The 21,070-nt window shown below is 36.8% G+C and overlaps 3 protein-coding genes and 1 pseudogene across 3 annotated transcripts; 1 reads left to right on the top strand and 3 right to left on the bottom strand.

The window, feature by feature from the left end:
* Positions 1 to 3,424: 3,424 nt before the first annotated feature.
* On the bottom strand, positions 3,425 to 5,118 carry LOC130934163 (acyl-CoA--sterol O-acyltransferase 1-like; annotated as a pseudogene).
* Positions 5,048 to 7,910, bottom strand: LOC130943359 (rho GDP-dissociation inhibitor 1-like). Its single transcript, XM_057871204.1, has 5 exons — positions 6,926 to 7,910; positions 6,754 to 6,820; positions 6,222 to 6,440; positions 6,011 to 6,135; positions 5,048 to 5,331 (listed from the first exon to the last, which is right to left on the bottom strand). Exons 1-5 carry the CDS (start codon positions 7,190 to 7,192, stop codon positions 5,260 to 5,262), a joined length of 750 nt encoding a protein of 249 aa, XP_057727187.1. The 5' UTR covers positions 7,193 to 7,910; the 3' UTR covers positions 5,048 to 5,259.
* A 1,116-nt stretch (positions 7,911 to 9,026) lies between these two features.
* LOC130962675 (uncharacterized) lies at positions 9,027 to 10,681 on the bottom strand. The gene is made up of 3 exons (XM_057888858.1): positions 10,412 to 10,681; positions 9,566 to 9,787; positions 9,027 to 9,461 (listed from the first exon to the last, which is right to left on the bottom strand). Exons 1-3 carry the CDS (start codon positions 10,580 to 10,582, stop codon positions 9,240 to 9,242), a joined length of 615 nt encoding a protein of 204 aa, XP_057744841.1. The 5' UTR covers positions 10,583 to 10,681; the 3' UTR covers positions 9,027 to 9,239.
* A 6,534-nt stretch (positions 10,682 to 17,215) lies between these two features.
* On the top strand, positions 17,216 to 20,825 carry LOC130947357 (uncharacterized). Its single transcript, XM_057876040.1, has 6 exons — positions 17,216 to 17,835; positions 18,751 to 18,862; positions 19,002 to 19,173; positions 19,280 to 19,473; positions 19,705 to 19,864; positions 20,250 to 20,825. The coding sequence occupies exons 1-5, from the start codon at positions 17,363 to 17,365 to the stop codon at positions 19,837 to 19,839; spliced, it is 1,086 nt and encodes a 361-aa protein (XP_057732023.1). The 5' UTR covers positions 17,216 to 17,362; the 3' UTR covers positions 19,840 to 19,864; positions 20,250 to 20,825.
* Positions 20,826 to 21,070: the final 245 nt, after the last annotated feature.

A 21,070-nucleotide genomic window follows, 5' to 3' on the forward strand; every position in this document is an offset into this window, starting at 1 on the left:
TACACGAGTTATTTGCCAAGTTGAAAGACCGTGTGGACAGTTCCGGGAATTCAGCGCCAAATCTTCAGTCGACGATGGTGGGGAATACTTCTACTTCGATGCCTGTCGTTGCACCTGAGTGTCTCCTAGTTGTACCTTCACTTGTTCTAGCACCAGCAGCTAGGTCACCTAGTTTGATTACTGGTCTTATTGGTGGTGGTAAGCCGGATCACGTTGAGGACACGATGCAAAAGATGATTCAGACGATGAGCTGGATCACATATCAGGGGATAGTGAGGAGGAGACTCCAGTGCCGTCACTTTCACCTCAGAGGCTATCCAGTTCTGGGTCCCACCAACAACCGCCGCATTTCTCGATGCTTAACCTGAAAGCAATAAGTCAACAACCGGATGATGCACACACCTTCGGATACCAAGGATTACACGAGGGCAATTCTTCTGGGGAATTTCAGATTGGCCAATCTTTCCAGACTAAAGAGGAAGTTGTGATGAGTGTTAAGTATTATAGCATTCGTCATGGAGTTCAGTATCGGGTTATGGAATCTGATCATCTAATGTATGTTGGGAGATGCAAGGAGTTTAGAAACGGCTGCACCTGGATGATTCGCGTGGCAGTTTGATAGCGCAAGGGTAACTGGGAAGTTAGAAGGTACAACGGAGCCCACACTTGCCTGGCCACTTCAATTTCGAGCGACCACCGACAGCTCAATTACCACGTAATTTGTGCGAGGATCTATCTGTTAGTTAGGGCAGATGCAGCGGTTACCATAAAGGTGTTGCAAGAAACTACTGAGTCAACCTACGGATTCAGGCCTAGTTACAGGAAGGTGTGGGAGGCAAAGAAGAAAGTAGTCGCGCAGATTTACTCTATACTAAAGGGGACATGGAATCTGCCAGTTACTGCACTTGTCAAATCCATATATGGGAGGTTAGCAGAGCTTTTTGTCGTCCAAGGGCAGACAGCAGAGGCGTAGTTGGGATCAGGCCAACGGTTTTGCCAGGTGCTGGTCAAGGCTATAGAGTGCAACCTGAAAGATGCGAGGTTCTTCATGATTGCTTTGTTCGACAGACATCAGTCTGAGTATACCGTGGCTGAGACGACTCCTACGGCTAACTTCTCGGTTGGGACGTATCGGGTTTCCCTCAGAGATCGCACTTGTGACTGCGGGTACTTTCAGGCTCTCCATTACCCGTGCTGCCATGCGATTGTGCTCAGTCCCGGTTAGACTGGGCTACGTACGTCCATGAGGTTTATACCATGAGTAAGGTGTTTAGCGTATACCGGATGGGGTTTTTGCCCCTATTCCAGAGGGTCTGTGGCCACCGTATGCCAGTCCTACTATCATTCCTGATCCTAACATGAGACGTGCCAGAGAAGGGCGATCGAGGTCAACAAAAATCCGTAACACCATGGATGAGGCCGATACTAGTCAGCCGAAGCGATGTGGGCTATGCAGACAAACAGAATACACTCGCAGGACTTGCCCTCAGCGAGAATCCACCCCTAGTGCCGATGCATAGGTGTCATTAGGTCATCATGATTAGCTTACGTTTTTCTTTCCTTATTTGTGTTCTTGTTCTGTTTTAGTTGTACTTACTGTTAAGTAAAGTTGTACTTGCTGTTCGTTTTACGGTGATGTTATTATTGTTAGCGATTCTCTACGTAGTTATGATTCTCTTGAGTTAAGGTATTCTAATTTTGTTGGTAATTTTATGAGTACAAGAGACTAATTTCAATTAAACAAAAGCAGGAACCTATGTTGCACCATACATAAAAATTGCAAACCAAACTTTCATCCAAAAACTCATCCTCTATGAAAAATGAACTAAGTCCACACTAAAGCATAAACCGCGACACCCCTACTGCGGATTATGTGATGTTTTTCTTGCAACGTAATCCACAACATCCCTATAGCAGATTATGTGCATTTGTAAACCAGAATACCCTTGTCGCGATTTACATAGTTTATGAAGAAAATGCATTTCGATATCTACTTTGCAAATGTGTATTATGGTAATATTGATGGCCAGTTTATTTAATTAAGTGAATTGCCCTATATAAAATATATAAAATTCTTTTAGGTGAATAAAAATAAAACTCTTTCTTTAGTCTTTTTATTCAATCATGCTAAATGTATATTAAAATTAATTATTAATATAAAATATATATTTAAAATATAAATGTATTTTAAAAATAAAAATATATATATACATACTAAAAATTAATTATTATATATTTATATATAAAAATTTTTATAATTTAATTTATTTTTAATATATATTTTATTTATATATATATATAATATTTTACTACTTTTTATCTCAAATTTCTAGTTGCCACCTGATAGAAAGACTTACTAGTTGGCTCTTATTAAAGGCCTGACCCTAAAGCGATATTGTTCACTAACCTGCCTATTGTTACATATAGGGGTAGTAAACTCAATTCTACTCTATCCACAAATCTAATCCAATTCTAATCCTACTCGTTCTTAAACTACAGGTACTCGATTTTACTCGCGAATTTTTCAAAAGATACAATATTATTATATAATTTGATGATAATTTAAAATAAAACTGACTTTTATGTAAAAAAAACGTATTAAATTATCAATTAATGATCTTCTATTACTGACTAAGAATCTTACACAAAGGGACGGACATAAGGGAGGCGAGTGGAGGCCTCGGCCCCCCAACTTTTTTTCAAAAAATCAATAGTAATAAGTTATTATGTATAATTTAATTTAAAAAAATTATTTAGTATTTATTCTAGTATAAATAAAAGTTTAGTCCAATTTAAATATTAATGATTTTTAATATGTAAAAAGTAAGTAATAATATTAAAAAATTTAAAAAAGATATTATTACTACTATTTTTTAATTAAATAAAAATTTTCAAATCTTAGTGAATTCTTTTTTTTCTTATGACCGTCTTTTTTTATTCATTTAGTATTAATTCTTTCTGTTTCAACTGCTACAATTAAGATATTTTTTTAAATTATGAATATTGTGAAAAATGACTCAAAAACAAAATAAAAGATGAATTTCTTGCTAATTGTCTTTTAATTATATTGAAAAAAATTGCTAAAAAATTTGACACAAATTCTAATATCGATGAAATTTATGATACGAAAAATCGACCACTTCATTAGTAAAAAGGACGCACATATTTTTTTACTTTAAAATATATTCTCTATCGGTATATTTTTATAATACATTTTATATTATATCATTTTTTACATAATTTTTAATATTATATATGTTATTGACCCCATAATAACATTTCTGAATCTGTCTATATATATATATATATATAATACGGGTTAGTCGAGTAAGATTTAAATTCAATTTGCACCCTACCCAATCGAATTGAGTCGAATTGAATAACCACACAAATAGAATGCATATTACCATCCCTTGTCAAGTTGTCATATACTCCTCCATTGCTCTCTGGTAACAGTTACACCAGAGAATCTGCGTGGAACCAATAAGCGGGTACCATCACAAGTCCAATGGTTAAATCCCTAATACTAATCGAGACTTGGCACCAAGCTTTTTCTTTAATAGCACCTCCACAACTCCACAAGCAAGCAGGAGCCGTGAAGGAGGAAAAAATACGTGATCTTCCCAAGTGGGTCAAGAAGTGTACATAAGTCTAGTGATGTTGGGTTTGATTTGATTCGAATTTGATCCTAAATAATTATTAGATTTATTTTTAAGATATTTACTCGATGAAATTTTATTATTTTCGGGTCACACTAAAATTGATCTTGGACCGATGAAGTTTGGGTCTTAATAAATTTTATATAAAAAAATTATGATGTATTTATTTATAAAGAAAAAAAATATACTTATTACAGAAAAGTTAATATTCATATTTGAATTCGAATGTGTCCATAAATTCTAATTTTATGTTTTTTTATTTATTTTTTAATTCAACAAGTGTGATTAAAAATAAAACAATAAATTTATAATTAATATAATATAATATTAAAATTAATTCAAGATATATATATATATATATATATATATATATATATACATTTTTTAGTCTTCTTAAGATGCACATAGGTCGGGTAAAGTCAAGTTTGCCTTGATGTGGATCCGACACTAAATAATAACCAGGTATATTTTTAAAGTTTAAAATTCAGGTAAAGTCGACTTCACGTAAAGTTGATACTTAGAGCCATTAGATGATTTAACTAAATTTTCATCCATCGACTCTGAGGTATCAACTTCACATAAAGTCGACTTCACCTGAGTTTTCACCGTTTTTAAAACTTTCATCCGACTCTAAATTCGGTAAAATACTAAAATCACACTGAATTACTTTCTAAAATATCGGGTCCGGACTAGATCTTTAAACCGAACCGGATCATGTACACTCCTGTCGCCTAATGCGGCCGGAAAAGTAAAACATGAGCTCATGCATGAGCCCCGAGACAAGAAAGGTAACGAAGATGCCAGAGAGGGTCGCTCACTTAGGCCGAATTAGAGTCGACAAAACATACCGGGTGGACTCGCACACTGTTAACCGCAAGATATTGGCAGTTACGAGGTTCCATCTTCGACTCCAGAAATCTTGAAGAGACGAAGCGAGGTACGGGTCATTGAACTGTGGCTCGAGCTCAAAACCAAAGAGGGTTCGAACCACGGTTGCAGCGAAGGCTAGAATGATCTCAAGGTTCAGATATACATGCACGCACTAGAGGCATGATAGCACCATGGGGTGCATGGAATTCCAAACAGTAGCTCCATTATGACGTAATCAATTTTTGTTTTGTCAGTTGAGGTGGTGGTGGTTCCATTTGCGGTCTTTACGAGAGAAAAGGCAATGACGATGAATTGTTTGAGAGAGAGTGAGGGGTGGGAAAGAGGGCCTTTGCCAAATGCAGAGTAAGAGCTTGAAGTTTGCGAGCCAAGAGATGAAGGCGGCGAAAGTGCCAGCGAGGTGTAATGTAATGAAAAAGATGCTCCGCAGAAACTATTAATTCAAAGAGGAAGACCGAGTTTGAAAGAGAGCGAGCATATTTGTGCAACCAAAGAGGGCATACTCGAATTTATCGACAAAATGATCTACTAGAGAAGCATATAACTTTCTACCTACAAATCCTCTAATCATTGTTAAGATTACTGGTCTCAGACAGGATTATAAATAAATAGTAAACAAATGGAAAAGGAACAAGTGAACACTGAAGGAGATTTCAGCTCAAATAACAATGACTAAGGATTAAACATCACTGATGGAGACTTCAGTTGACACCTATTGCCAGTCCTTTCGAATATCAAAAGTGTAGGTGATATCCAAGTATGACTTGTTGTCATCATCAACAAACTGAAAGAACAACCACAAACAAAACATCAAGTCAACTAGTGCATTGATCAAGATGAAGGACTCTACTAGAAGATAGGTTATGGACAAATTAATGTGACTTGCTGAGGCGCCAAAAAAGAAAAGTGACTAAAGAATTTGAACTTCAAATGAGTGTTAAATATATGCACATGAAGTCTGGCAACAACTTTATTAGAACATTTATTGGTTTGATTGACATCAAGTCGGCATTCATTCATTCTCAATTCATTTCCAAACAAATCTAATTTGAACACAGACAAGAACTTAGGAGCTAAGTAACTATTCTTTTCTCAGATAAATTATGGTTTCTAATACCTCATATCTACACAGCCTATCAATAAAGTTGATTGGCAAGTAAGAGTATCTCAAACAAATAATATCTCTTCAACCCAACACATGATGATGCAAAAATAGAACACTTGAAGAAAGAGATTTAAGCCAAGAGAAAAATTAAATCCACATTGATGTATTACTAAATCATGTTATAAATCATAATGAGCCAACAATAATATCTAACAAATAGGTTTGTGGGGAAAAGACTTAAATTTACAGAACACTTCTCTTGACATTTTTATAGTAAATGCAGAAAAGTAACATTTTTAGACCAATCAATCCTAATTCTGAACTCTGAAGGAATAACACATTATATTGCTAAATCTACCTTAGTTTTGGCAGAGTATGATCCTCTAGCAAATATCCCAGATGGTGTTGTCTCTTCTGGCATCTCATGCGTGTAAGGCTCTGCTTGTGGGCTAAATGTTCCAATCATCTCTTTGGTACTGTCCACTGTAATAAGGCTTAACAGTGAGTTAAATTCAAGAAACCTTTTTTTTTTCTTTTTGGCTTGGTATATGATTTGAGAGAGAACTTACCCTTGATACCAGTTTTCCACACAGTGTTGGTGTATTTGAGACCTGAAACTATGTTATGGCTAACCTGGAAAGTGAACATGAGCCTGTAATGGCTACCTTCTTTCAAAGTAAACCACGAACCATTGGGATTTCCTGTTTCTGGTATTGGAAGAACAATGTCAGGTCTACCATCTACTTTTATTGCAAGGCTCAGGATCTTCACCTCGGGCTCCAAAGTTTCTTGTTTCGTCAATACAAGAGAAATAAAAAAGTTAGGTCCATAACTGATGAAATGGTTCCTCATTAGGTGAAGCTACAGAAACAGGGAAACAAGAAGGGGATTTGAGATTGTTGCCATTCACAAGAAAAAACAATTCCCAGTTGAAAAACTATGACTTATCATTTGGGCCAGAAAGAATTATAGAGAGCCTGAATGAATTATAACAATGTCAACTTCTCTTGTGAATCTATGACCAATTCAGAACATGAAGGAAAACAAAGAGAAACAGAATCACAAATCTAACTTGAAAAGGGAGCAAGGAATGTTCATTACCTCCAACAGAATTCATGTCGACGCTTCCAAGAAGCTGTTCCTTCCACCTCCTCAAGCTCTCGTCATCCTAATGCATCAACATCATAGATCTTTCAGATATACATATAACGAAGCCAAGAAGAAGAAGAAGAACAAGAAGAACAAGAAGAAGAGGGAGAAGAAGAAGAAGAACCTTGTCCTTCTCGAGCTGCTCTTTCAAGGTGCACTGAGGGCCCAACTCAATCTTCCTGTCGTCGTCATCTTCTTCGTCCTCGGTGAGAGCAACCGAGCTCTCACTCTTGTACCTACTGAGACTCTGGCCTCGTTCATCGCCGCTTTCATCGTCAGTGGCGGCACCTTTGCCGGAGTGGTGGTGCGTGTCAGGGGTAGTTGCATCGTCGTTGCTCTTGTCCTCAAAACCCATGCTGCTATTTGAAGCCACTCCAATGGCCAAAGACATCAACGCAGTTATAAGTATACTGTATACGGCAGTGTTGCACTGGCACCAACGCCAACAACAACTACACTGCGTTCTGTCTTGCGTATGTTAAAACCACCTTCAACAACTTTGGGTGCTACTCTGCAACAAAGACTCAGAAAGAAAGAAAGAAAGAAAGAAAGAAAGAAAAAGGCTAATTGGAATATGAGAAGAAAAATGAGCAACGCAAGGAAAGTGGCCAAGAAGGCACAAAGAGAGAGAAAGAGGGTCGGAGGGTGATCCGCAATTCAAAGATATTATACTACAAATATGGAAACAATTGAGAGAGGGAGAATGGTTTGTGAGATTGGGCTTATGTTCGTCATCTATTATCTATCTCAATCTCATCGTGAAGGTCATTCTCGTAGTTGCAGGGAGCACTACTCTGCCATCTTTGAACGTTCTATAATAAATGGTATGTTAAAACAAAACTCATTTAAACGAAAGAAAAAGAAAACTACTACTCATGTTTGAAAACACACCATGGATAAGGGAATTTCATAATCATGATCTAAAATATGGTTGGTGAACTAAACATGGGTTTTGACTTCTCCGGTCCTTCTTATGGGTAATACCGTTATTATTGCTGTCAAACCATATGATAGGATTAGTCTCCAGTCTTCACTTTTCCTGAGCTGGATACCTAAAATAAATTTGTAGTTATAGATGATAACTTCTTACATCCCCCCTCAAATTTGTAGTTCAGGTGAAAGCGAAATAAGCGTAATATAAATAAAATTTCCATTCAATCTGCCATGCCTCTTTGCTAAAATGTCATATACTTTAGGAATATATTTACTGCTAAATGCTAATAGAAGTCGAACCTATACAATTAGCATTTAGGGATATTGATAAGTTTTAATTTTTAATTCACATAGTTTTTGTGTATATATAGAACGGATCAAATTGAGTATCCTAGAATTTAATGTGCGTTGTGCTTGGATGCATTGAGTCCATTATTTTGGTTGAAGGAAAATGAGGACAGCACGTTGCCGTTAACAAAATTGAAAATTCCTACAGATGATCATGGTCACACTTCCTCCAATAATCGATATAATCAGGCAGCATCTTAACACACATAAGGATATCATGTAAGTATATACAACAGATGGCATAAAATTTATAAATCATAAAAGGTAGATAAAATAATGCAGCAATCAACTCGAGCATCTTACAATAAATTAAAAATGGATCTGTTGACCTTCTAAATTCAAATACATCCACTACTCAAACATTGTGAATGCTCACGTCATTCTGATGCCCTGTGACATTCAAATTCATCCAGCTCAATTAGATTGGTTATCCTTGGTGAAGCTCAGTGATTGAGAGGGACAGCCATATAAACCATAACGGCATATGGTGCTCTTAAATGTTAAAATTATGAGACACAGCTCACATGATAATGAAATAAACAAATAATTCCACGACAGACCATTCCATGTAAGGATTATACCCAACATAATTAAGAATTGAAAAACAGAAATAATGATAAAGAAACCAAGAGAGCAGTAGAGCAAATACCTGATAGATTCATAGATAAATGAGGATGTGCACCAGACATCTTTCCTGGGCTGTTTTCCAATTGCTTCAGAATGACAAAAAAAAAAAATCCTCGTTGTGAGAACCTCCCCTGTCCTCATTCAAGAGCTTTGTCGAGCCGGCCCAAGTTAGTTGGATGATAAAAAGAAACTAACTTCCAACTTGGCCTTAAAAATTTTATGCTGTTCTATGTATAAAAATTAATAAAAACAAAATCTGCATTTAACATTACAATCTAAAAGTAACTAACCACTACTAAAATGTAGTAACTCCAAAGTCATTTCAGAGACAAAATTTCTTGATTGCAACTTGCAAGCTTTTACAAGATCATAGGTCAACATGAGCATAATTTAGAACCCTAACTGAATTACCAGGATAACAAAAAGGGTAATAAAAACCTCAGAAGCCAAAGGAAAAACAAAGTTACAAGAATAACATAGCATTCTGCATCAAGGAGGTGATGCCAAACCCGTAACAAACTTGTTACTCACTAGTCACTAGCCCATTTTCTAACAACATTCTCTTTAGCAGAAGCCTGCTGATACTGTTCCTTCTTGAAAAATCCACCAAAATCATGCTGCCTACTGGGAGAACTATTTTTCAAGACTTTCGATGTTACAAAACCAAGCCCATTTCTCACTCCCCGCAGTGCATACAGCAAGGGATTCAAAATGACAGCAACAAGCAAATCACCTTTAGCAATTAGGAGATACTGAAAATGAAGAGATATATTGAAATGTAAGAGTTTCTATTATATCTTATATTGTGTTATGAATATATCAGCAGATGCAATGAGTAGAATCAGGAACTTCTTACCATGAGAGTGATACCAAGGATCGTGAGAGAAGCATATTTTGCTTCTTGCCAAAAATTATCATCATTAGACCAGCCGAAATATCTACCCCAGCCAAACCAACCTCCTCCACCAGCATCACCTCCGCCCCCCAGCTCCTCTCTTCTCTTGATTTCTTTGTCCCACTTCTCAAGTTCATTCTTCTTCCCACTCAGAGCACCTTCTAATGCTTTTCTAGCTTGCTCCTGCCATCACAATTCACTTTCAGTTCCCTATTAAATTTTCCGCTTTGACATTAGCATTGTTCTTCCAAATGTTACACATGACAGAAAAAGAATTGAAACTCAGGGTTGCACTATTGTTGATTGCCTTGGCATCTAAATGTCATTTGATGACAAGAAATTGCAAATAGAAATTAAGTTGCAAGCTCAACACTATGGAGAGTGGTGACACAAATATAATTATTGAAGATAGTACCAATTCACTAGCGTGACCAATTAATGCGGAGTGTAAATAGGTAAATCCTATGAAAAATCTAATAACCCGGCAAAATCGGAAGATACTTATGAGGGGAACTTGCTTTGTAGGACAAATTGCAGGTGCAGTTCATTTCAGCCAATAAAAATTAACGACAGGAACTACTACAAGTTTAGAAACGGTATCAGACTCTAGTGTTATTATTATTTATCATGAGCACGCAATTGATGAACTGCTATGAAGCAAACACACACATATATATAAGCAAAGGGAACAACCAATGAGGATATTGCAAATTACTGTGGAAACTTGTATTATACAAGATTGAATAAAAATTTAACAATTGAGAAGAAAGCATGCAGTTAATCGGTATGGCAGGGGAATAGAGAAACCTGTCTTCGATTGTCGGAGAAAAGGCAGAAGAATCTGCCATTATATCGGAGGGCCGGGTGGTCGAAGATGGAGTCAGGCTTTGTTTGTGTTAACAAGTGGTTGCGGTGGCGGGAGGAGTTGCGGAAAGTTAGGATTGGAGTTGGCGGGCTTAGGTTTACAATCCCTGCCATTCTCCGATGCCTTCTCTATCTACCACTACCGTCTACCGTCGCTCCCAAATACCTCTATTTACTTGTAGGCTTGTAGCTTTTGTCCAATCCGTCCTCAAGTAGATGGGAAAGGGTTAAAAATGAAAACAAGAACTATGCATCAACATAAATAATTACATTACACACACAATTATTCATGCTGAGTGGATTTTTTAAGTTGAAAACCAAGGTGCAGCTAATTTCATATTAAATTAATAATTAAAAATTATTAAATAATTATTATTTATTAATGAATTTTTATCTTTTTTAATATTTACTTTTTAATTTCACAAATTTTTTCAGTAATAATAATTAAATTTAATGTTATAAATACAATCAGTCTAATTAATTGATAATAAAACTCTTATACTTTATATAGATTAATATTTATTAGTAATGAAATTTTGCACAGTATTCTATCCTGCAATGTGGTGTGTGATATCTGGAAAGATTTTAGACACTAATTTTATTAGCAAGACTTGTTTAAAATTGTAGAATTAGAAGAGAAAATGTTTGCTATTAAACAAGGTGATTCCTCCATCACATCTTATTTTACAAGATTCAAAGGCTTATGGGAGGAATTGGATAAATTCCAACCAATTATAAAATATAAATGTGATGACTCATACTTATGCGGTATTGAACTTATGAAAAAGTATATGTCTCACTCATATTATTTGATTATTGAGAGGATTGAATGATGATTACTCAACGGCTAGGTCTCAGATCATGCTCATTAAGCCATTCCCTAATATGAATGAGGTTTATTCATTATTTTTGCAGTAAAAGCGTCAGCTAACACGCTCAAACCATAATGATGGGAAGTTGCTAATAAACGCAGCCATGAACTTCAATAACTTCTTCAACAATCGTTTTGGTGAAAGTAGGCAAAAGGACTCACCTGAAAGGGATAGAGAGCGTTCTAACCGAGAGAGAGGCACTAATGGATGTGGTCAATTGAGAAAGTGCCCATACTATGAGAGGACTGGACATTTAGTTGACACATACTACCATAAGCATGGGTTCCTCCTCACTACAAGCATAATTCTAACTTTAAAACCATTAACAATGTGAACACTGATGAAGATTTGCAAAAGATCAGTGAGCCTCATTTGAAAGATAATGAGAGCTTAGACTACTTGTTTTCGAAGGAACAAAAAAACTTTAATTGAGTTGTTTCACAACCATGGTGGTAAACCTGCTCAAAACATCAATCTGGCTATTGAAATTCATGCCCCATCTAAAGGTATATACAAAATTATATCTATCTCCAAACATAAAATAAAGTGCACAGATTGAATTCTCGACACAGGTGTCACGGCATATGTGGCTTGTTCTTTAAAATTGTTCACTAATTTTCGAAGAGTAAATCCAATCTTACTTCAATTGCCAAATAGTTCAAGAATTGTCACCGCCATCAATGGGACAATTATTTTTCAACCAAATTTCAACTTCAAAATGTTCTATATGTTCTATCTTTTATTTTCAACCTCATTTCCATTTCAAAAGCTACTACATCCCTTTTATGCCAATTTACATTTAGTGAATTGAATTGTGAGATCCAGGACAAGATGAGCTTGAGGATGATTGACACTGCTAAACTAACTGCAAGTCTGTATATCTTGAATTCTGCCCACATACATATGTTGCACTCACTTTCACAACAACCTCAAGTAGTCAATAAAAAAAGTTGTGTCAATAATGTTGTAAATAAGTTAGATTTGGCAATCCTATGGTATAGTAGACTAGAACATATTTTCAACAATAGAATAGAAGCTATGCAAAAGCACCATGATTTTCTTTAGAGCCAAATGAAACATGTACCTTGTGAATCCTGCCATTTTGCTAAGCAAAAGCGTCTTTCTTTTCCTCTTAGCAAAACAAAATCTGCTTCTTGTTTTGATATCATCCGCATGGACATTTGGGGATCATTAGTTGTTGCTTCTAGTTAAGACTGTAAATATTTATTTTTCATTGTGGATGACAAGACAGATTCACCTGGGCATATTTCATGAAAGTAAAGTTGAAGTAGTGCATTTAGTTTTCATTTTTGTACAATTAATTGATACACAATTTTAAAAATGAATAAAATGCATAAGTGATAATGGCAAAGAGTTCCTACTGCACTCTTTTTATAAATCAAAAGGAAGCATTCATCAAACCATTTGTGTGGAAACTCCACAACAAAAATGGAGTCATAGAGCGTAAGCATCAAAATATGTTGAATATGGCCAGAGCGTTTATTTTTCAAAGTCATTTGCCTCATCATCTTTGGACATTTGCTATAGCTCGTGTTATATATATCCTGAACCGTGTTCTTTCTAGCTCTATAAATGCATCAAGCCCCTTTCAAGAAATGTTCCACTCTTTACCTGACATCTCTTATTTTTAAACATTTGGGTGTTTGGCCTTTGTTTCCACCCTTAGTATTCATAGAAAGAAATTAGAAAAGTGAGCAAAAAAGGTTATTTTTTTTGGGTTTCAAAATGAACACTGAAGGTTTTTTTATTGATGGATCTATACTTGAAATTAAAAAGGTCTTTCTTTCAAGATATGTCATCTTCTATGAGAACATTTTTTCTTTTCACCAATCCAATGCTTTTAATGATTCATATGGTGCATCTATTTTGGATAACTTACCATTCTATCATAATGATTTAGCACATCATGCTTCTACACAATCCTTATCTATTATACCTCATATGCTGCCAGTTTCTTTACACATACCCTCAAGCACATAAGCACATCATCCTACTCATGCATCCTTAGATCAGCAGGCGTCAGCCTCGCATTCTCCACATTTGCATGCTGATCACAACATGCCCACATTAGCTTCAAGGCCCCATCTACCTCACCATCACATGATCATGTAGTTTTAGAACAACCTCATGTAGACCAACATCTTAAGCGCTCAAATAGGATTAGAAAACCACCTGCATGTTTCATAAATTTTCAATGTATGCAGGTTCTATGTGAATCAAATTCTTCTTCTAATACCTCATCCTCATTTTTATAGCATCTTATCTCTCAATTCATTTCATATGAACATCTCTCCCCGTCTCACAAAGCCCTTTTCGTCGCCATTGACAATCTCACTGAACCTCAAAGTTTTAAGCAAGCTATTCCACATGATTGTTGGCGCCAGACAATTAGGGATGAACTTTTAGCCCTCGAAACCAACAAAACCTGGGTCATCACCACTCTTCCAAAGGGTAAGTGTGCCGTGGGGTGCTAGTGGCTCTTCAAGACCAAACTCAAGTTAGACGACTCGACAAAATGCCACAAGGCCAGGTTGGTGGCTAAGGGCTACACTCAATTAGCTGGATTTGACTACTTTAATACATTTTTCTTTGTAGTAGAAATGCCCACATTTCAAGTTCTACTGGCTCTCACAACTCAAAAGGGTTGGTTCCTTCACCAACTTGACGTGAACACGACATTCCTGTACGGGAATCTTCCTGAGACTCTTCCCGCGGTCTCTCTGCACTTTTCAATAGTGTGTGCAAGCTTGAGCGTTCTCTCTATGGTCTTAAGCAGGTCAGTCAGCAATGAAATCATAAATTGTGCTCAGTATTGAAGGTCTCAGGTTGCACTCAATAACGAGTTGATCACTTTCTATTCACCAAAGGCAGCTCCACTACCACCTTCACTGCCCTTTTGTGTTTATTGAAAGTTATTTTTAATTTGATTTACCAAACATAAATGCTACAACTTTTAAAAAGTCATTTTTTAAAAATTAGCTTTTATAAAACTACTTGTGAAAAGTAAAAAATTTACCAAACTTTTTTTGAAACAAATGAAGCTCAGCACATGAGAGTGGAGCATAAAATAGACAGATACAAAAGCAAATCTAAACACAAGGTTAACAATCCTATGTCATCTCCAGCATTGCCATCAACCACCAGTAGGATCAATACCAGTCTACTCCTTGTAGCTCAAAAACGTCCTGTTCTGTATGACATCAACAGTTACCTCTTTATTGTTGAAAATTCTGTTATTGCGTTCCAACCAGACGTTCCAAATAACCGAAAAGAACCCAGTCAGCCACCTCTTCTGCTCCTCTTTTCTATTAGGTGTTCCATTCCAACTCTCAAACAAGCCTTTAATGCTTTCTGGGACAGCCCAATCTCTATGAAAATATCTCAACCAGACGCACCACACCTGCCACGTAAACTCACAGAACACAAACAAATGATGAATACATTCGATCTCCTTTTTACACAAGACACAAATACTATCATGCTGGCAAGTTATGCGTAATCTACTCAACCTTTCTTTAGTATTCACTCTACCGACTAAAACAAACTAACCAAACAGTTCAATTCTAGGCGGAACCAATCCTTTCCAGATCGAACTTGTGAAGCTATAACTCGTAATCTCCTCCGAAAGAGTCTCCAATTGTAACACCTTACTGTGATTTTTTGGCCGACTCCTTCGCACTTTTTCTTTATGTTTTGCCATCTTCTTCTTCATTGCTAATTTTTAGTCTGAGCTTGTAAAATTTTCATAATATCCACTTCTTCATCATGTAGAACAGCACCCGACTCCACCGCCAAAGCCCAAGTAGCCTCAATTTCTTTCATCTGTTCTTCTTTTGTTAGCCTGTCTTCAACTGTCACATTCCCACTGTCTGTCTGTCTCCAATACCGTCCCTGCATCCTCCATCAACCTTGTCGCATCCTTGGCTCTTCGGTGTACCCTAATACCTACCTTTTTGGCTGGCTCCGAGGCACTTTCCTTTCCATCTACCTGTGCCTTGTCCTTCGAGCAATTTTCACCAGATAGACGACCATTTACTCCATCATCCATACCCACCAGACCGTGCGTCCTCAAGCCCACTACACCACCCAAGCGAAACAGCAATTAGATGGGCAATGAAAATGGGAGCCCAATTGATTACAGCCACAAGACCTCAAACCCCTATTTAGTCCCCTACCTTGACCTAATTCAAATACTTGCGTTAATGTTCTTTCGGACTCCACTTCCTTATTCAAATCCAAATCCGTAGAACCCGCCCTACCATTAACCTCCGAACCGCTAACAGAATCAATGCTGTTATTTTCAAAATTCAAAAATGAATAATTCGAATTTAAATCATTCAAAAAGTCATCCTGAATGACTATTCTGCCCTTCACTTCATCGGTGATCCTTGTATCCAGTTCCATCAAGTTCGCCGCTGGATCCCACGGCACCGCTTCGTTCAACATGCCTCTGCTACATGAACCAGGATTTCTGATCATAAAACAGTCTTCGTGTCCTCCCTCCGCAAACATTTCACCACCTACCACTAAATCAATCTCTTTCACAAAGACATGAAACTCCCGATTACCAACAGTGACGTAAACCCAATCTCTGATGACTTCAAAAACACACGTCTCAACTAGGACTCTACCAGCCGTGAAAGATAAACCTGCCTCCGTCGTTACGTCACAGTTAATCACATCACCCCATTGCCCACCTATTGTTTTAAACGTTCCTGGAGACCAGGTATATAGAGGCACCCCACAGCACTCTAACCAAACTTTTTGAGTGGCACAACATAGAGACTCATTCCATCTCCAGACCCTATGAACAAATTGCAACAGGCTATCTAATTTGAACGTAAAAGCTTCCTCAGCATGCTGCGCAGTATCAAACGTCAATAAGACTTTAAACGCTTAAAGTCGTCTATTTTAGCTTATTAAAAATATCTCCAATGCATAGTTTTAATTTCATTTCATTTTGGATTCTGCAAAGTGCCATATAAGTATTTGTAAGATCACATGTCATAAAATTTGATTTAAAATTTAATGTAAAATTTGTCCTTTCAATATTTAGTCTCATTATAATAACAATATTACAATAACGTTATAATATTTATTTAATAGATTTATTGATATTTCTTTAAAATGATATAATAACTTCTTACTAATATTTATATTATTTTAAAAATAATATTCAATGTAAATTTTAATTTTAAATAATTTCAATTAAGATAGAAATAATTTGGAGTTGCTCCCATTGGAGTTGCTCGAAGTTACCCATAACACCAAGGAATGGAACCATAGTCGTTTTTGTTGGCCCATTAGATCCCGCCCCACGAATTCCAAATCCTTTTAATTAGTTGACCAAATTCCCCAAATCCTTAACCACTCGGTTGATTCCCACATTTGGTTTCAAACCATGCCCTCCTCTTTCTCGAAGGTAAAAAGAATTGAATAAGAACAAAAAATTAAACAAAAAACTGAAATTGGCAATTGCGTAATTTAACATCGCATTCACTTTACCCCACTCTCCTTCGTTAAAAGAGGAAACGGTTTCATTCGGGTCCTCCACTTTATCCATTTGTCTACTCTCATATCATTTCATCCTCGTCTAGTCGTCTTTTACCCCCCTACAAGATGCCATTGCAAGTTTTCTACCTTTTTATTCTTTTTACATTTTTACCCCTCAACCACTCCTCTCTTTTCCCCTTATCAATCCGTCAAAATTACTCTTTTACACCTGTCTGTCAGCAGAAAGCACAGAGTGGATAAGACCAGGGCATAGTTGTCATTTCATATGCCATACCATTTATGAATCTGAAGAAAGGGTATTTTGGTGATTTCGGTGTTATAAAGAGAGAGATAGACAGAGACGAAGAGAGAGAGAGAGAAAGAGAAAGAGACAGAGACAGAGAGAAGCAGCTAAGAATAGAGAGAGAAAGAGAAAGAAAGAGAGAAGGGTATAGCCGTTTGTTTTTCTGTTGGTATATGAAGGTGGTGAAGTGAAGAAGAGAAAGAAATGGTGTCGGACCAGGAAATAGCGAAAGGGGTAGAGTCTCTGCTGCGTCACTCGGAACCAAACTCAATCACAACGCTGAACGGCGTCGTTCAGCAGCTGGAAGCAAAGCTAGGGTTGGACCTATCGCACAAGGCTGGTTTCATCAGAGACCAGATCGACCTTCTCCTCCGCCCACAGCATCAGCAACAGCAGCAACAACAACAGCATCAGCAGCAGCACCACCATCTACAGCAACCGTTTGTTTCTCCGCCATCCAAAGACCATTTTGCCCCTCACCATCAACCCCAACCACATTTCCCAACCACCCACTTTCCTCCCCATTTTGCCCTCCATCCTCACACCGAGATCAACTTCCAGCAACCGCCCCATTCCCACCCACCTCCGCCGCAACCCCCACCGCAGACTAAACCCCAACACTACCCTCACAATGCCGATGTTCTTACCCTTCCTCAGCCTCAACCACCCAAAGAAAGGTGACATTTTTTTAATTTAGTCTTGAACTTAAGAACTGTGTTTTCTTCTTTGTTTTTAATTTAATTTTTGTCGTTGTCGCGTAAACTAAGATCTTAGGTTCTAGGCTTTTGTTTCCTTAGATTTTGGGTTTAGAGTTGTTCGCTTTCGTCCGAGGTACTGTTATGAAGATGTTGGGTTGGTTTTCTGTTACGGTGGCAGTGGAAGCATGGTCCCATTTTCTGGAAACTGGTTTTATTTTGCTATTTTATTGGAAGGCGTGGTTCATTTTTTTTTTTGTTATAATTTTGTAGCTATTTACCCACTTGTTTTGTAAACTACTTGTTCTTGTCATGTCCTTTTCCCTATTACAACGCTATTATTTATGTTTATTGGAATACCCCCCTTTCTTTCCTTTCTCTGTCTCTACCTTAGAAAAATAGAAACTGCTCCCTTGTTGTTTTCAAGCTTTCTCTTGCTGCTGTTGTATAGTTTATATTTATTTATTCTTATGCATTGACTAGGAGTCGTTCTGTGTTATTTTTTTGCATATTGATATTTGAGTATTTGTCGCATGCCATTTTTTCTTTTAAAATGCGCCGTTTATTATTCTGTGCCAATTACAGCTAGATTTACTCAGGTAGCCACAGCTTAGATAAACATGAACGATACCGGTGTTTTGCTTGTCCATGCTATACTGTGACTGTGGCTTTCTTCCACTCCTTAGCTTTCAGTTTGATGCCAATTATCAGAAGCGATAGTACTTGCTTATTGCCAAAGTACTGCATCCAGTTGCTTATATTTTTGCTTTTAAGTTAATGAAAGGCATGTGTTTGAGTAATCCTTCTGTAAAAGGGATAGTTCTTCATGACTAGTTTATGGGATGAATATATATGACATGATTTGGTTGTATTATCCGTTACAAAATGTTTTAACAGTGTTTCAACCGGAGGCAAAAGAAGAGGTGGCGCTGGTGGACTTAACAAAGTTTGTGGTGTTTCTCCTGAACTTCAGGCAATTGTTGGTGAGCCGGCATTGCCAAGAACCGAGGTAATCTTTTTTACCCAAACTAGCATAATTAGTCAAGTGCATCCTGCATTATTTTTCGAAGCTTTAATTGTCATTTATGTGAAGATAACCACTATTTCATGAAAAGTACTTTGAAAAACTTATATATATTCCAATTCAGATTGTGAGGCAGCTATGGGCCTACATAAGGAAAAACAATCTCCAAGATCCTGGTAACAAAAGGAAGATCATTTGTGATGATGCACTGCGTGTGGTATTTGAGACCGACTGCACTGACATGTTCAAGATGAATAAATTGCTGGCCAAACACATCATCCCACTTGGACCTACAAGTAAGTAAATAGCTAAGTAAAAAAAAAAGTAGGCTGCATTATTATGTTTACAACTTCAATTTTGCTGATACTTTATCACTTATGTCTTTCACTTTTGTCACTTCAGAGGAGCCTCAAGCCAAAAGGATCAAGGTAGATACTGAACCTACAGTTGAAAGTGCTGAACAACCTGAACCTGCCTCTTCTACCGTAATAATATCTGAAGCTCTTGCCAAATTTTTGGGCGCTGGGGAAAGGGAGATGCAACAATCTGAGGCCTTAAGACTTGTTTGGGAGTACATAAAGGTTAATCGTCTGGAGGTTTGTAGCCATGTCCAACCCTTGAGAGTTTAACACTCTAATATTTCTGTTGTGGTCATTTTCAATGAAACTGTAAACTTTTTTGAGCAAGTTTTTGGATTCAAATTGTGGTTGAAAGATGAAAATAAATAATAAGGAAAGAAAATTTAAGAGCTGTTGTCACATTATGTTTTTGGGAAAAAAATTGATTTAAGAAGGTTGCTGATTGTTTTATCTAAAATTTGTTTGTAGGATCCTTTGAACGGAATGGTGATATTATGCGATGAAAAGCTTCAGGAGCTGCTTGGATGTGAAAGCATATCTGCTTTAGGGATATCAGAGATGTTGGGACGCCATCATCTATTTAAACAGTCTGACACCTGTTAGATCTGATCACTTCTTGTCATATAAGGTTAACCCTTTTTACCTTTTAATTTAACATTTTTTCATTGTCCTAATTGGTGGTGGTCTCTTTCTTATCATTTCCTTAAATCTGTTTCCAAAACCAGTTTCTCTAGTAGTATATCCTCACGATAAGTGTCCTTCGCTCTTTATACAAGACTTGAATAACATGGAACATGTAACTTTCAACTGTTTAGGTATCATGGATTCTTGAATTGGCATGTTACTTATCAGTTTCATCTCTAAATTCCATTTTCCCTTGATCCTTAATGGTTTATACTTAGCTCCCAACTCATGCCATATATGTATGTCATGGTGACCATTAAACATTGCTTGTTATGGCAACTGCATATAGAATTTGACAAATATGTTTTTCTGTGTTGTTCTAATTGCAGGGTATGGGTCTGCCCGAAGCTTTAGAAACCTGTTTCTACTTGTTGCTAGGTTCATATAGGAAGTTGTTACTTATTTGGCTGTAACTTGTTACTTTAATTACTTTGTTCGTTGACATATTTAGATTTTATGTCATCTGACGACAAAATATTAGGTACATTGCTTAGAATGACAATGTTATTGTAATGTTGCGCTAGGCAGTCAGGGCAGGGAAAGTAGTATATTTTGTATTTACGAAGTGTGGCCTTTCGTCCTGGCCCTTTAGGTTTCCCTGTGCATTTTATTTTGTATTGTGAGTTCTCAATGTCTAACATGACCAAAGGAAAACTGAGTTCCAATTACTAATACTATTGTACATTGAGATACACCGAAATGCACCTTGCTATTAGACTCCACACTTGTACAAATCGTGTTGCATACGTGATCCAATTATTGTCTTGCACCTAATATTAGATCTTAAAATCTTGATATTTCATACCTATCTTGTGGTTGTTAGCTGTCTTACATTTTCTAGACATCGCGTATGTAATTCAATAACTATGTAACTGTCATTATCTACTAACTGATTATGTAAGGCATCATTTTTGCCCTATCAGTCTATCACATTTCAATCCACATGTTATCTTTAAAAGTTCATTCATTTGTTCATTTGAATTCAGTAAAATAAATCTTCAATTAGGTGTAGCAACATGCACCCTATCTGTGAGTACCCAACTCGATCTAATCTAGTTGAATAGGATTGCCAACTTGATCTACAATGTTATATAAAAATATGTTGAATTAGGGACCTTTTACTAAATGCAAAAGATCTTTAACCATTAAA

The sequence above is a fragment of the Arachis stenosperma genome, chromosome 1 (genome assembly GCF_014773155.1).
Source record: "Arachis stenosperma cultivar V10309 chromosome 1, arast.V10309.gnm1.PFL2, whole genome shotgun sequence".
Lineage (NCBI taxonomy): Eukaryota > Viridiplantae > Streptophyta > Magnoliopsida > Fabales > Fabaceae > Arachis > Arachis stenosperma.